Source organism: Phoca vitulina, unplaced genomic scaffold (assembly GCF_004348235.1).
Source record: "Phoca vitulina isolate PV1807 unplaced genomic scaffold, GSC_HSeal_1.0 scaffold18, whole genome shotgun sequence".
NCBI classification, from domain to species: Eukaryota; Metazoa; Chordata; class Mammalia; order Carnivora; family Phocidae; genus Phoca; species Phoca vitulina.
The window spans coordinates 9,319,196-9,335,970 of NW_022589721.1; the positions used below are offsets into that span (position 1 = coordinate 9,319,196).

A 16,775-nucleotide genomic window follows, 5' to 3' on the forward strand; every position below is an offset into this window, starting at 1 on the left:
CATACTTATGCCACTTCTTGGCCCTGCCCCCAGTTTCCCTGTTTTGTCTTATAAATACCATTCCATTCTCAGAGACAGATGTTACAAAGAATTTTCTCCCTAAACCAGAAAGCATTTCTGATCATTTGTTCATGGATATGGATACTTAAAAGTTTGTCTCTGAAAAAATTATTCTGTGTATAGCTAACTTTTTTTTAATATTATGTGACAAACATTGTGTTACATGTTTTATATTTAATATAATTCTATTAATGACCTTTAATCCTGGAGGAAATATTGCTAAGGATAAACACAAATAGTCTGCCTCTACTACATTCTTTTTTTGGGGTGGGGCGGGGCGGGGCAGTTACATTAATTAATCCTCACATTATGCCCAAGCAGAAGTAAGTTTAATCTTCACATTATGCACATAGTAGAAGTTCTGAGATGCTTTCAGTAATAACTCTTTTTAAATCATCATATCCTTTATAGAAGTCATCAAAGAAGTTTGGTTTACTATGAAATACCTAGTTACATCTCACACAGGTTCTAAAATATGCACTCTACTTAACTGCCTCTTAAGGAATTTTGCCATATTTAAATATCAGCTAACCAGGCATGTGAATGACTTCTCAGTGGAGTGTTCTCCTGTTTTTCAGTAAGCTGCAGGTCCACGGGGGCTCCCATGATCATTCGGGTGGTTCTGAACAGGGCTAGAGTAAATTCACAGGACTTATTTAGACTTTAGCAAATCCTAAAAGTTTGCCACCATTCTGATGAGTATTTCTACTCCTGCTTACTCTTTATTGTTTTTCCCCAAGATGCTCAGGATTTTAAAAAGATAGGAAAGGAGATAAAAAGGAGAAAGTGGGAGGGAAAGAGATAAGTAATTCACCAACTGAAATTTATTTCTAACTGTAAGCCAGAAAAGATAGCTTCATGACCTTGGGCTTTGTTCTTCTTTAATCTGTACGGCAAGTGCTCTCAACTTAGGGTCAGTGCACATTTAGAAGCTCCAGGAAATCCTGAAATAGTATTCAAATTTTTGGTCAAACTATTCATGTGTATTTCCTTCCATGGATGTTTCTATCTTTCCTCAGAATCTCAGAGAGTTTTGCAAGTGATAAAGGATTAAGAGGCACTAAATTGGAGCCTTCTGTATTTCAGCATACTTTAGATTCATATATTCAGATCTCTAAATTGGTAAACTAATAATCATCTAAAATTATCAGATAACCAAGCTGAACACAATTACAAGAGGCTTGCAAAAAAACCAAAATTGTGCCTCGTGCCTTTTGACTTCTTTAGAAAGAATGCTCCTTAATGGGCATTGGGGTCATGATACAGTAATAAACTTATATACATAAATTATGTTTTATCATAATCTAAAAAAAATCCATGTAATACATCTTTTGTGTAGATATAGATTTACTTCCCACTTGTAAGAAAAAATGCATATAAATTCCTATCTGTGGTAAGTATGATTTCTTAGCCACAATACTTACGTATGCACTCAGGCTGAATTCCACTCCATGTGAGGTCAGGAAGGCAAGTGCGTGTTGTAGACCCTTGGAGAAGGTGTCCTTTTTTGCAATGGAACTGCACAACACTTCCTACCTATAGCAAATTACAGAGAAACGTACCAATGCAGCTTCAAATATGGCAACAAATAGAAAAAAACTGTGGATGAGAAAATGCTTTCAAAAGAAATTCTTCATGGTAGAAGCTAGAAGGAAAAGATATTTAAAACTGATTTAAAGTAAAATTGGGGGGGAAATCAAGACTAAAGAAAAAACGTCTCTTTGTATACATATCATCATCAAATATTTGAGTACCCAATGCACGCATAGGTGCCAAACTTTTTGTCACGGTAGTTTGAAGAAAATATATAAGATACCAAAAGGCCAATAAGCTCATCTAAACACAAGACAGACAGGTAGATCATTAAATAAAGATAAATAATAAAGATGGATGAAGACAGAGAAATAAAGATAACTAACAACATAAGAGGCAAATGAACATGGAAGACAGTAAATGCAATAGAAGATTAGATGCAAAGGCATTTAGATGCAAAGGTTGTGAATGTAACAAATATATGCTGGAAGACCTGCAATTTGCACTAAGCTTTTAAGGATGTGAATTTTAGATAAATACATAAAACATGGTTTTCAAAGTAGGGTCCCAAGACTGGTAACCTCAGCATCATTGGGAACTTTTTTAGAAATGCATATTCTGGGGGCGCCTGGGTGGCTCAGTCGGTTAAGCGGCTGCCTTCGGCTCAGGTCATGATCCCAGGGTCCTGGGATAGAGTCCCGCATCGGGCTCCCTGCTTGGCGGGGAGCCTGCTTCTCCCTCTCCCTCTGCCTGCCTCTCTGGCCTCTCTGCCCACTTGTGCTCTCTATCTCTCTGTCAAATAAATAAATAAAATCTTAAAAAAAAAAAAAAGAAATGCATATTCTGGGAACTTATCCCAGACCCACTGAATCAGAAACTCTGAATGGGGACCAGCAATCTGTGTTTTAACAAGCCCTCCAGGTGATTTTAATGAACAATAAAGTTTGAGAACAACTGATATAAAAGTAGAAAAGAACATGATGAGAAAATGTATGGAGGTTAAAATATACATCATATAGTTTAGGAAAAAGTACATTTGATTGGTTGGTATGGATAGTTTACACAGTGAGCTGGGAAGCTGGGGAGGCGGGGAGGGTAAAGTGGGAAGCAGTAAGATACAGCAAAAAAAGAAAATAGACCCCAGAGTAATGTGTATGTGGCTTTAACTCTGAACCTGATCTTGCTTGAATGAGGTATATCCCCTCTTTAAGACTTATCCTATAAATAAAGATGATAATATTATTTGTCTTGAGATTTATTTTAAGCATTAAATTAAGTCAAAGATAAATGTAAGAATCAATTTCTGAAGGGTCTCAAATGGCAGGCTATGGCATTTGAAATCTTTTTTTAATGAAAACATAAAGTTGCTAAAGCTCTCAGAGCAAGTAAAATTTGTGTTGAAAATTAAATTAGCCACTGCATAAAGAAATTACTAAACAAAAAGAATGACCAGCAGTAATTATAATAATGAAGCCAACACTACCATATTACATTTGAATGGATAAAAGCTGAATTAACTTGTGGCAGCAGACTTGGGAAGGATGTTTTTTACTCAAACTACATTACAAGAAGAAATCATCAGGGTTTATTAAATGATTACAGCTGGAGGACAAGGTGAGGAATATTTAGTGTCTGCCATTTCAGCCTTCCCCAGCAATTGGAGTCTGAGAATGATCAGTCATCCTCTTAGCACGTTTCACAAATACCCTGTTTCCTTCCTTCCCAGTTAGTTCCTACTCTCACCTGCTAAAGCAACATGAGGCTAAGCTTCAAATGACATAATTTGACCCAAGATTCCATTTGGACCTTGAGAGTAGCTAAATGCTACCATTTCTCATATTCTCATTGTCACCCAGAGTTATGCTATATCACAAACATTGAATTCCAACTGTCACTCTCTGATAGCAACCTTTATTCTTCCAGTTATCTTACGTTTTGTCTTCCAAGACACCCTCACCATAGCTCTGAGGAGATCTCTTACCCCCTTGACAACTCATTTTGTCCAGGGCCACTATACTGATCAACTCCAGGGAGCACTGTTTATCCTGTATTCAACATAAACGAAGTCCTTCAAATTGTGCTCCAGAGCACGCAGTTCACATACTCTGAAGTTATGCAACAGGGCGCCACATATTTTGACTTTCTCATGTGGACTAGATTATGTGACTGATCATGTAGACTTTGCAGTTCTGTTCTTCAGCCAAACTGGCTTTACAAAACCCATTACCTCTATCAATCCAGCAATCCAACAATCTAGTTTAGGGTAGATCTCAGTTAATGCTTGCCACTTTCTACCCATAAATCTCCGCTCATTCAATCTACCACCAAATACTGATCATTTTACCTCCTAAATCTTAAACTGTCCCCTTCTGTCTCTCCACTTATACATCCTGTTTTAGTCTTCAATATCTTTTCTACAGGTTTGGTTCTCAAACTTTAGCAGATATCATAATCAGGAGGACTTACCAGAACACAAATAGATGAGCCTCCCTTGAAAGTTTCTGACTTGGTTGATCTGGGGGAGGCCCAGAATCTGTATTTCCAACAAGTTCTTAAGTCATACTGCTGCTGCTTGGTCAGCAATCACACTTTGTGAACTAATGTCATAATTATAATTATAATAATCATAACTACAATCATGATAATAATCTAACTTGTTTCCATTACTCCAGTCTTGACCACATTAATTTTCCACATAAAGTCAGAGTGATCAACATGGAAGTATGGCCTTAGCATTCTCTTTCTTAAAATCTTTACTGTCAACTCACCCATAGGATAAAGTTACATTGTGTTAACTTGACAGATAAAAGCCCCTATAACCATGGGGTGCCTGGGTGGCTCAGTCATTAAGCATCTGCCTTCGGCTCAGGTCATGATCCCAGAGTCCTGGGATTGAGCCCCACATCGGACTCCCTGCTCAGCGGGGAGCCTGCTTCTCCCTCTCCCACTCCCCCTGCTTGTATGCCCTCTCTCGCTGTCTCTCTCTCTGTCAAATAAATAAATAAATAACCTTAAAGAAAAAAAAAGCCCCTATAACCTGACCACAGCCCATCTCTCTAGCTTCATCACTGACCACTTACTTTTACTCAAATTGTGCTCATATAGTACTGAATTTTTGTAGTTCCCTTAATGCATGCATATTTTCATGCTGTTTACCCTGCATGGAATGTCTTTCCTAACTTTCTTTTCCTAGATATTACCCTAAAAGATTTAGCTCAGACATTTCTAGGAAGGTTTCCCTACAGAAACAGATTAGGAGAACTTTCTTTTACATGCTCCCTTAGCAACTTTCAAAGTTACCAATGTTATCGTCTATCTTATGAAATCTTCCACACACCAGAGGTTAGTTTCTCTAGACTAGGGACTGTGTTACTCACCCTTGTGCACAAAGAACTCTCAAAAATGTTAGATAAACTGAAGGAGTGGGGACTAATAATTTAATACAAAATCATTTGATTACTTAACTTAAAAAAGATTTAACATGCCTATAGTTTCTTAAAGAAGAGTGATATCCCTTCCATACTTTACATAGCATGAAGCGAAATCACTGTTTATTCTTTGAAGCATACATTTGGGTTACTTCATTAAGTAACTTGATGTTAATAAGATATAAGAAATATGTTGGATTACATAGCCTTTTGTTTTTACTTGTAAGACTTTTTTCCTTATTTCTGCAAACTTTTCTGAAGTCATCATAAATACTGCTTTAGATATTAATCAGATACCAGAGAAGTAAAATTTATTTAAAATTTTTCTATATCTCAGTAACACATATGATAACTATTTTTGTCAAATTCGCAAATACTTATACCAAATATCTAGTATACCTAGAATTAAACAAATTTAATAATGGATTAATTTTTTGTTCAGAGTTTATTATAGTTAAATCAATTACCAAAATTTTCTCCAAATATCAGTGCATTAATAAATACTTTTTCAATTATAAGACCACTTAATACCATATCTTATATAGCTGTCCATCCTTTTCCAACTTGTGATGATAGGTCCTTCTGATTCTAAATTAACTTCTAACATGCATAATATAATTTGATTATTTGTAGAAAAAAATAATTTTTCATTATCCAACTCAAAAACTTCATGGAAAAATAATTCATTTCAATTTTCCCACCAATAATTACCAATAAAAGGTGCTCTGTATAACCAATTATATATAATGCAAAAATACTGATTATTTTTATATCAGGAATTAAAAAACATTTAAAGTTTTAATTGCAGTCAATGTTTAAATAAAAATCACTTTAAGTTGGACCCAATTAGCATGTTTTGTGCAAAAGCATTATAAAATTATAAGACATGTCTATTTAGTAAATATAATTTATCTTCTTTAACTATTTATTTTATTTTTTTCTTATTTCTTTATTTTAAATGTTATATCTCAGTTCCTAAGCCATGAAGTTTAGATAGCTAATCAAGGCATAATAGACATTTTGTATATATATATTTATTTATTTATTTATTTTTAAAGAATTTATTTATTTGACAGAGAGAGAGAAATAGCAAGAGTAGGAACACAAGCAAGGGGAGTGGGAGAGGGAGAAGCAGGTTTCCCACCGAGCAGGGAGCCCGATGCGGGGCTCGATCCCAGGACCCTGGGATCATGACCTGAGCCGAAGGCAGACGCTTAACGACTGAGCCACCCAGGCGCTCCACATTTTGTATAAATTTAGAATATTCTAAGTAAGATCTTTCTCTTTCATGATGTTTCATAGCAAATGACTTTTGCTTTCCTAGAATTTTCATCATTGTATTTATTTGTGTCTGATTTTTAACATCACAAATTAAATATATTTGTTTAATACATATATATAGCATACATATATTTTATATATATGTAAAACTAAGAATTCACAATTTATATGCTTCCTCTGTAGTATATTTTAACAACCATTTTATATTTGTATTTTTTACTATGTGTTTATATTGAACATTTTACCCAAGAAAAAATGAAGTAGCTTCTAATAAAAGACATACATATATTTTGATTAATAAAATAGATGTAGAAAGGCAAGATCATAAAAATGAAGGGAGAAAACATATGCTTATGATAAGATTCAAGGAAGCTTCATTGAGCATCAATTTCAGCCCTGAGTTTCCTGGTTTTAAAAAAAAATAAATTTTAAGATATCCTATGAGTTTGTATTTAAAAAAATTATCAGATTTTAATTAAAACACTTGATTTTATGGGATTTTTGATTTAAAATTAATGTCATATTCATCATTTAAAAGCAAGAAAAATACTATGTAACATATTTGTCCCATTCAATGTACTTATCTACTAATTTAGATTATAAACTGGAAATCATAGATCATTACCATGGTTATTTTGGTAGGCTAAAAATCTTACTGTTCAGTATCTTGGTGTTACACATCTAAGAGTCAGATTAAAAACATTTCGTATCTATAATAACTTTAATGTAACAAAAGTCCTAACTCCTAATGATGGGTCTTCCAAACCCTCAGCTCAATTTAAAGAGTGATACAGCAGTTAGTGAAATACGTGTGTCTGGCATTTACCCCATAATTAATCTAGATGTTGTATCAGTCATTTTGACAGCTACTCCCTTCACTACCAATCTATTTTTAGCCAAAAATTATTCCAACTTACAATATTTTGGATATTACAGAAATTATGTTGAGTACTTTTTTCAACACTAGAGTTTTTGTCATCTCTAGCAACAGGTAATATATCCTTATATGTTAATAATTATATCTATGTCCAAAAATCTAAAACCTATATAGAAAAAGAGTGAATAAACATATTAAAGGAAAAAAATCAAGAAAATGATTTGAGTGCCTGTGTAATTCATAACTTTCCCCTCTCTTGTCCCTCCCAGAAGTGAGCTCCTATAATTTTATTTAAGTCACTTCTGACCACCTGATCAAATCAGAGGTAAATACAAGAGTTGAGACCTTCTGATTCTCTCTCTAGAAATCTGGAACTGAGATTGAGACAATTAATCATTTTCCGTATGTGGCTGAAAGATAAATAGAAAAATGCACCCTTCGTCATATGGCCAATTTGCAAAGAAAAAACAAAGTAGGCAAACACAGAGTAGTGGAAAAGACTGAGTCCTATTGTCCAGTTGCTAGATTCTGGGCTTGATGGGTCTCTCCTAGATCCCTTTTCTCGGGGTCTTTGATATAACTGCACATGGCTTGTAATGCTTCCAGGCTTAAGCTAGCTCAAATAGCTTCTCTTAACTTGCAAGTGAAAAGTTTGTCTCAACCAATAAAGATGGCTTTTCCAGGATTCTATTTGGAATCTACCAATACATTAATATTAGCTAGAATTATATGAACTTTTAAAATTTCCATTAGCTCTGTACAGATTTAGTAAATATATTTAGTGTATATTTATTATATATATTTATTATATATATATTTATTATATATATTATATATATATATTATATAATATATACTATATATTATATATATTTACTAAATAAATTTAGTGTATAAATATATATAGTGTGTATATATATATATATATATGCACAAACCAGTCATATGCATGTAAGAAAGTTGATGTCCCCAATTTAACATACTCAGTATATCATTTGTGATTTTAATAAAGATTAATGTAATTATATAGAGTTTATCATATTTGAAATCTAGTCTATTCATATTCATCTAAGTAGAATATGATGATCCAATGCATGTTTATTAGTCAAATAATATGCTTTCAGGGTTAGGTTAACTTTGGGATAACATTTTTCCATGGTTATAATAGAACTCTTACAATGCAGAGTTAATGATTCTATTCATTTCATTGAATGACTGTACTAAATTCATTCTTACTCATTTCCATTCCCATTATTTCAAAGGTTATGTATTAGAAAGGACTCATACTCTTCAGAAAATCACCTGGTTTAGTGCACAGACACTAACATCAAAATTCTGTATTCTCTCAGGATATAGTCACTGACTTGCTTGGTGATCTAAGCCAAGTCATGTTCTGTTCCAGTTTCTTCATCTATATGATGAGAACTAATGCTCTTTAACTAGTTGTCCATTTTTCAGGATTTAGATCGATTGATAAACCTTTTATAAAGATATGAATCTAAAGTTTTCTAAAAACACTAACATAATGGAGACTGAGACACCTTTTTTACACTTTTGTATTATGTAGACAGGCCTGAGGCAAACCGGAAGAATTGGAAATGCTATCAAATCAATGTTCATACTGTGCCTGAACTGTAGATAAATGGAAACTATTTTTAGCAACAAAAATATGGCACCTTTGATGAGTACTTCCTTTTGAAATGGATGTTTTTCAGGTTCCCACTGAATTTCACACAAAATAGTACAATTTAGAAAACTCTGCAACACAAGGCAATTGGGTAATGTGTATATTGGCTATTTTCTCGCGGAGTCAGTATGCACTTTGGCTCCCCTAAGGGCCCTATAATGAAAAACTTGCTGAATCTCTACATAAAATCTAAATTAGAAAAAGAGAAAATAAGAAAGTCAGCCACACATGATTGGGCATGTTGAAGAATTCCAATGTAACGATCCAACTATTGTGTAACAATAGGATAAATTATTTTCTCAGAAATTTCCCATGTCAGTGACAATGTTGAAAAATATTTTAGTATTATACACATAAGATAAACATATTTTAGTCTAATTGCTTTATTGAATAACCACATTTTTATGTTTGCTAACTCTTTAACCTCTTTCATCTTTACTTTTCCTCACTCCCCCACATCCTCCTTTGGAATTTACTCATTTACCCCCTCATTTCTTCCTACTTAACACTCTCTTATGTACTAACTACACATATGGATTTTCCTAGGCTCACAGCTGTCTTCAATTTTTCTTTTGTTTTATTGTCATGATCAGTTAGGCTATTCTCTTAAATTACATTTTTCTTCTCCTAATTTCCTTTTACTTCCATGCTTTTGTTGCCTTTTACCTTTTTTTATATGGTTATGAATACAGATATAAGCATGATGTTTTCTGTTTCTGCCAACATGATTATATGCACATGAATCAAAGAAGGCTTCAATCTAGTTTTATACTGAATAGAAATATTTATTTAAAGTACTCACTTGAAATCCAAATGTATTGTTCTGAGATCCATGCCTTGGGACTCCTGGATTTTCACATGAGGTACGGGTGGGTTCTAAAAATGAAGATTATAAGCATAATATTCCTTTAAAATTTGTAATTATATTTAAATGTATATTTCTCGCATACAAAACAATTTTGAGTGATCTGAGGCTTAATGAAAAGGACCATGGGTAATAATAAAGAATATAAATCTAATAGCGTCTCTCCATGGACAGAAGTCTACTAATCTTAAAGCAAGAATTCAGGTACACTGCAATTTACATGAATTAAGCAATTCTTGAACTTTGAGCCCTTCTGATGTAAAGGCACTTGACATCCAACTTACTCTGTGGATAAAAAGTTAAGGAAAAATGAAGGATATGAAAAAAGAACATGTATATTAAACATTTGCTCAAGGACTTTGCTAAATTATAATCTCAGGTAGGATAATATTCCCCTCAAGAAGTAAGAGTTTTTCCAGAAACAGGACTTAGTTATTTGCATTTTTCATGGATACCTGTAGGAGATCCAGGTATAAAAATGGTAAAACTAGTAGTGTCTGAGTTGGCTAGTTTGTATGACAGATTATTTGGTTGGTTTACCAAATGTGGCATTTAATTTAAGACTACAGAAATGTGCTTAGGGCCATTTTGATGTCAATGTATTTTTTTCTTTTTTTTAAGTAGTCTCCATGCCCAGCAGTGAGCCCAATGCGGGGCTTGCACTCAGGACCTTGAGCTCAAGACCTGAGTTGGGATCAAGAGTCGGATGCTTAGCTGACTGAGCCACCCAGATGCCCCGTCAATGTATCTTTTTTATTAATTTTTGGAGCAAGTTTAATATCATATGACTATGACTCATTAACTATAAAAATATATACAAATGTTAGTACTTAAGCTATTAATCTGACAACCTTTTTCTTTTTCATTTTACTGATAAACAAGAAAATTATTTCGACTGTTTCTCTGGGAGTTTTAAATGCTAAATACAACTTCATATGTTTTAACAGTATTCATTTTCAATGCCTTCTAATTGCTTCTATATTCTACATTTATTTTTCAAATTTAGCCAACTATAGTTTGTAGGGCAGAGAAAATAATTAATACATTCATACTAGTAATACATTACTAGGATCTAGTAATTCCAAAATTACTGAGAATAATCAACCTTTAATTAATATTACCTATGCAGTGAGGTGATGAGCCACTCCAAGTGCCATCTGCCTGACATATTCTGGTGCTTGATCCCACTAGTATGAAAGGAGAACTGCAGCTAAATGAAACCTCTGACTGGTATATAAAGCTTTTGCCTTCTCTTTTCCCTTGGGCAGGTATACCAGGGTCACCACAAAACTTTGCTGGAAATGAAAAGAAAGATATTTATAGCAAAGATTTAGGATTCATCAGAGTAACAGTTCAGAAAAATGATGAAAATAACTGGAATACTGAACTAAAGTGACATGTTATTCACATTAATGTATCCTAAAGAAATTTTTTTTAGCTTTTGTCTAAGTGATAAATACTGAATGTACAACTCAGCATAATATTGAAAAGAAGTCTGATTGAGGTGTTTTCCACTTAGTAGACCACCTTAATAACTATAGAATTTTTTGTATTTTTGTTGCTGTTTTGTCTTGACCAGAATCAAACCACACATTTGTATAAATTGGTTGCGAAGTTGGAGTATACTTCTGAAAAGGCATGTGATTCACAGAAAGCTCTGTCAGAAAGAGCCAGCCCATAATGGTCTAGGTTGTACTCTCCAGATTGCTCTGTCTTTTTATATGTATATAACGGAAACACTTATTTGTTCTGTTGTAATCTGTTGAACACTCAAGCACATACCCCAGTGTTTTGTTGTCTTCCTCTTTGTAATATTGTGGAGGATTTTCGAGAGTTTTTTAAAGACTAAAGAAGCCCAGTAGAGTCCAAATCTATACCAAACCAAGGAATCTCAAAGTTCTACAACAATTATTGAAAATACCATCTTGACAGAATTTATAAACAAATTGAATACATTATTCCATTCAACATATATTTCCTAACAACTAAAAGAACCTATTCTAAGACGTTTTAGGCACTTAGACTTATCAGTAAACAAGCTGGAGCATGTCTAGCCTGTTGGAAGGAAGTGGAAGCTGGAGCAGAGTGAGCATGTAGAAGTGTAATAAGGGATGAGATCAAATGGTTTCAAATCTAGTAGATAACCTACACAAAGATATCATATGCTTTCAATTTGTTTATTGTAGTAAAAAAATACATAACATACATTTACCATTTTAACCATTTTTAAGCATACTTGGTTTTTAAATTTGCAGATTCAGCAGCTAAAAGCTTATGTCCCTAATAAGGCAAACAAACAGTAACATCCAAATGTTTTTAAGTATAAATGCTCCCTTAGGGTGGTGCATCCTCCAAACCAAAGATATTTTTGAGGCTGAAAGGAGACCTCTAACTGGATAGGACATTGACCAGGACAACAGGAATAAACCAGGAATGTTCCAGACAAACAGGAATGGATAAATACCCTAATAACAGAATACCTTAGTCTTAAGCTCAAGGTACAAAGAAAGACCCTTTCTGAAATTCAAGACTCTAGGAGAGACCTGAATTTTCAAACCTCTTTTTAGGAACTTTTCGTTCTTTTTAAAACAGTTAAAGTTAAAAGTAATGATGAAATAAATATTCAACAAAATAAATTTAGGGTAAAATTTCAGAGTAAAGCAATACAGGTAAAATAAACATTTGTTTAGTGTGTTCAGCATTTCCTAGATATTGTAAATCTTTGTGCTACTAGCAATAGAACATCAAACCCTAGAGGCCAGGATCTTCATCTTACTAATCTTTGTGTCTCTAGCACATTTTGAATTCAATGGCTATTTCCTCGGTGAACATTATCAATGGGCATTTCAGCTTAGCAATCATTTTTATTGCCAAATTATTTAGTAACCTACTTCTGAAGTGTTTCTCGTGCATATTTCTGCTGAGTCATTCCTCTCAGAATCTTATCTTTATTCAACAAAGAAAAGAAAGGAGGGAGATGCAACCACATAAACTCCTCAATCTTGCTCCCTGCCTGCCCCTCACTTCCTCATCATCCCATTGTTTTCTATCTGTAGAGTTTCATGTCCTAAACCAAACAACCTATTGGTGTCTAGTTTAGAGGCTTAAGACACAGGATCTATTTTCAAAAGGCTTCAGTTCACAATGACATAAACTTTAAGATAAAAGGATATACTTTGAACAAAATGAAAGAGAAAAGACTTTCCCTTCTATAAAGTCCCTAAAATGAATGAATTTGGCTATTCAATGGATAACAGCATTATCTCTTTAGTCTACCTTCTCTGAACTGGAATTCATACTCTTTAATTTAGGGACAGTGCAACCATAGGCCATATAACAACGTAGCTGGTGTCCTAAATGATGACAGGGTCACACAGTGTCCTTACAATTTGATTCCTCTCTCTGAGCCCAAGTGTCATTATCAATTAAAATGTCATGAGTAAACATGGAGTTCTGTTATGTGTAGTAGAAATCATATATGTAAAGCAATTTGGACAAGTGATAGTTATAATTTAATGTCAATAGTATTTTATTATTATTTGTATTTTAATAGAGCCAAAAAATAAAACATCCTATCCAAGATACTTCTTGATTGAGATTTTCCTAAATGTATCAAACAAACATGAACTCATCTCTGTAAATCTCCTCATCCCTATCTATTCTGAAGTAGCCGTAGAATATCTAGTCTTATTTAGAACACATTGGTCTTTTCTAAGATGATCCTTAGCATAAAACAAAATTTTAAGAGATAATTTGTGTGACATCAATCTTGAAGTATGGGGGGATAGTAGTATAAGATGAAATCAGGAGAGAAGAAGACAAATGGCACAGAAGCCCATAGGCAATTTGGCTTCCACTGTAAATGAGAAGACTGGAGGGTTCCAAGTCATTTCATCAGTTAGATCTGCCTAACTTCAAGGCCATGGGGACAGGTGGAGTGTTCTTCTACCCCATGCAGGGAAAGGAGGGAAGACTAGGAACAGGACTGCCCATATCATGTGCTACAATAATTTGTGTAAAACACAAAGCTGACTTTTATTTTGTTTGCAATCTTCCAAATTAAATTCGAAGTGACACTTGCTGGAATATATATTATAAAGTGACCTCTAAGAAAATATTACTCCCTCTTCTCCATGCTTACCTGAATCATTTTAGGTATAATCACAAGCATTATCATGACAAATAACATCATAAGAACTTGATTTGAATGACCATGTAAAGTAACATAGATTTATTGTGGACAGAAATTTGGGAGTAAATTAGAGCATTCAGTTGAGACAAACTGGACAACAATAAGAATACTTTTCCAGTAGTAGAATTAATCTTAAAGGGTTTTTAATTTGAGAAATAATTTTTTAAATAAGTTTGCAAACAAAGCAGGTTAGCCTAATATTTGGAGTCAGAGCAGAAAGAACATAATAGTTGGATTATAAGAAAAATATCTACACTGATAAATATGATTTCCTGTTGAATTTTAATTATGCCTCAGAATGAGCTTTATCAATCTCATATTTGTTCTAGCAAAATCTGAAAATTTTAAGTAACAGCAATAATCTCAGTCAAGGAGTTCCAAGAGAGTGGAAATGGGAAAATACAATTTTAAGTATAGAACTTATACTTACGTAAGCACTGTGGTACTTCCCCACTCCAGGTACCATTTCCTACACAGGTCAGAACAGCAGGAAAGGAAAGTTCATAGCCTGGAGAACAGATGTAGCTAATACTAAAGCCCCAGTCAAAATTTGTTCCTTCCAACCTTCCATTAGAAATCTGGGGAGGAGCTGGGCAGGTAACAGCTGCAATTACATTAAAAGCAATTAGACACAGCTGTTGAAATATCCCGGGTGTAAAAAAAAAAAAAAAATCATCAGAAGAAGCGTATGTGCTAATTTAACCTTTCGGAGGACAATATGGTGTGACATGTTTTATTGTCCTGGTAGTAGTCCTGAAACATCCCTGGAATTAATCCCTCTAGGATGCGACTATTTCTTGGCAACATAATGGCTATTGGTTGTCAGAGATTCTCTTAGAAAATAACAAGCTGCCTGACCTCTAAGGGAAGAGAATAGAGGGTGACCTTCCATCTAGTATACTGTAACTGATAAATTATTGGTTTTATATAAAATTATTTTTCCAATGACCTTTAGACAGACTGAAGATCAGGGCTGTTTGGCTATATATAGTGTCAACATTGTAGCAAGGAATTTGCAAGTAATTCTGTGACATTTGGAAAAAACCTAGATCAAGTATCTCATTAAAATATCCAAATTGGTTCTATCAACCACTTAAATTCATATGTTAAAATTTACTGTAGGGTTTTTAAATAAATTATTAAATGTTTAAGCATTTATTTTAAAATTTGTTTTAAGTTGGCTTCAAGCAGAGATGGGTAAGATAACGTGACAGAGATGAAGGGAAAAAGAAGGGTACACATTGCAAAATCTAAAAATGAGGAATGACTGTATTTTTATGACTAGCAACATACATGAATAATTCTTGGAGTTACATTACCATTATCAGAATCAATTAATGATGTATGAAATAACTTCTAAATATAAAATGTATGTTCATATATTTTCATATATTAAGTGTATATATACAGTGATCTGATTCAGAAACAGTATAATCAAGAAGAAAAAGACACATGTTGAAATTATGCTTTTTGTTAAACTGTCAATTCACAGATGTTTAGAAAGACACCTGAATGAGAAATATCAGTATAATTATAAAATAATAGAAATGGCTTGACATCAACAGTATTCCATAAATTATCAGAAAAATTTGCAAAAAAATATAAATGTATCTCCAGTGGAAAAATAAATAGCATAAAGTAGCAAATTTATGCCCATATTGACTACAAGATTAATTCTAGATTGTATTAAGAAAGATGTTCTTTTTTTATGAAGAGTTAGTTTTATAATTCAGTATGATTGTTCTCAAGTTATAGAACTTTTTTTTCCCATCTTTGAATTGTTTGAACCAAGTGGATCATCAAATTAAAATTCTAATTCATTAAGGTTATATTCTCTTTTAAATATTCACTAATAAATATAAATAATGAAGGTGAGTACATACCAGAGCACATGATATTTTTGTTGTTTTGGTTGTACTAAAAATCATTGTCATTACTCATAAGATATAATATTTTTCTTGAAATATCATTTTAAATTCTGTATGTTTTCTGTATGATTTTAAAATAAAAACTGCAGTAGTCAATTTTCAGTATCAGAAAAAAGTGAAACAATACAAAAACGCTATTTAAGCTTACTTAAAATTTTCATATTAAAAAGTAAATATACAGCAGTTATCACTTATAATATTGAAGAAATTATCATACCTCTACAAGTTGGCATTACTCCACTCCAAGTGCCATTAGTTGTACAAGTCCTAATTCTGGAACCGTTCAATTCCATTGTATAGCCTGGCTGGCACATGTACGAGATATTTTGTCCAACCACATAATCATCTCCATATCTCAGTCCATTGGCTGGTATACCTGGGTCTCCACAACTGATTACTATCAGTATTGGATTAGAAGAGCAGATGGTTAATGTGCCATTTAATGGAGAGAAGTGGTAAGCATATGGCATACATAATATATAAGTAGGGAAAATTAGTTACCGTGTTCATTTTTAATCATAAAACATAAGCATATTTAAACGACACAGTGGCAATTCCTGATTATACTCAGGTATGCTTATTATAGATTCTATGCATATGGTTCAGAAACTGTCATTTAGACTCTGAAGAGGCTTAATAAACTAGTATACTGTAAGGAACTCTGATGCAGTAACCTCTTTTAATCCGCCTTAGGGGATCATGGAAAAGTCATCCCATAGAATCTAGAATCAAGATTTCTTTTTTTTTTTTTTTAAGATTTTATTTATTTATTTATTTGACAGAGAGAGACACAGCGAAAGAGGGAACACAAGCAGGGGGAGTGGGAGAGGGAGAAGCAGGCTTCCCGCCGAGCGGGGAGCCCGATGCGGGGCTCGATCCCAGGACCCTGGGATCATAACCCGAGTTGAAGGCAGACACTTAACA

General features: G+C 33.5%; 1 protein-coding gene across 7 annotated transcripts in view; it reads right to left on the bottom strand.

Moving 5' to 3' along the window:
• Window positions 1-16,775, bottom strand: part of CSMD3 (CUB and Sushi multiple domains 3) — a 1,192,082-nt gene that overhangs the window by 22,072 nt on the left and 1,153,235 nt on the right. For all 7 annotated transcript variants that reach the window (XM_032415697.1, XM_032415696.1, XM_032415695.1 and 4 more), the window contains 5 exons: window positions 16,069-16,248; window positions 14,354-14,527; window positions 10,853-11,026; window positions 9,669-9,742; window positions 1,485-1,596 (listed from right to left, as the gene is read on the bottom strand). In XM_032415697.1, coding sequence (XP_032271588.1) covers window positions 1,485-1,596; window positions 9,669-9,742; window positions 10,853-11,026; window positions 14,354-14,527; window positions 16,069-16,248 — 714 coding nt within the window. The remainder of the gene's footprint in view (window positions 1-1,484; window positions 1,597-9,668; window positions 9,743-10,852; window positions 11,027-14,353; window positions 14,528-16,068; window positions 16,249-16,775) is intronic.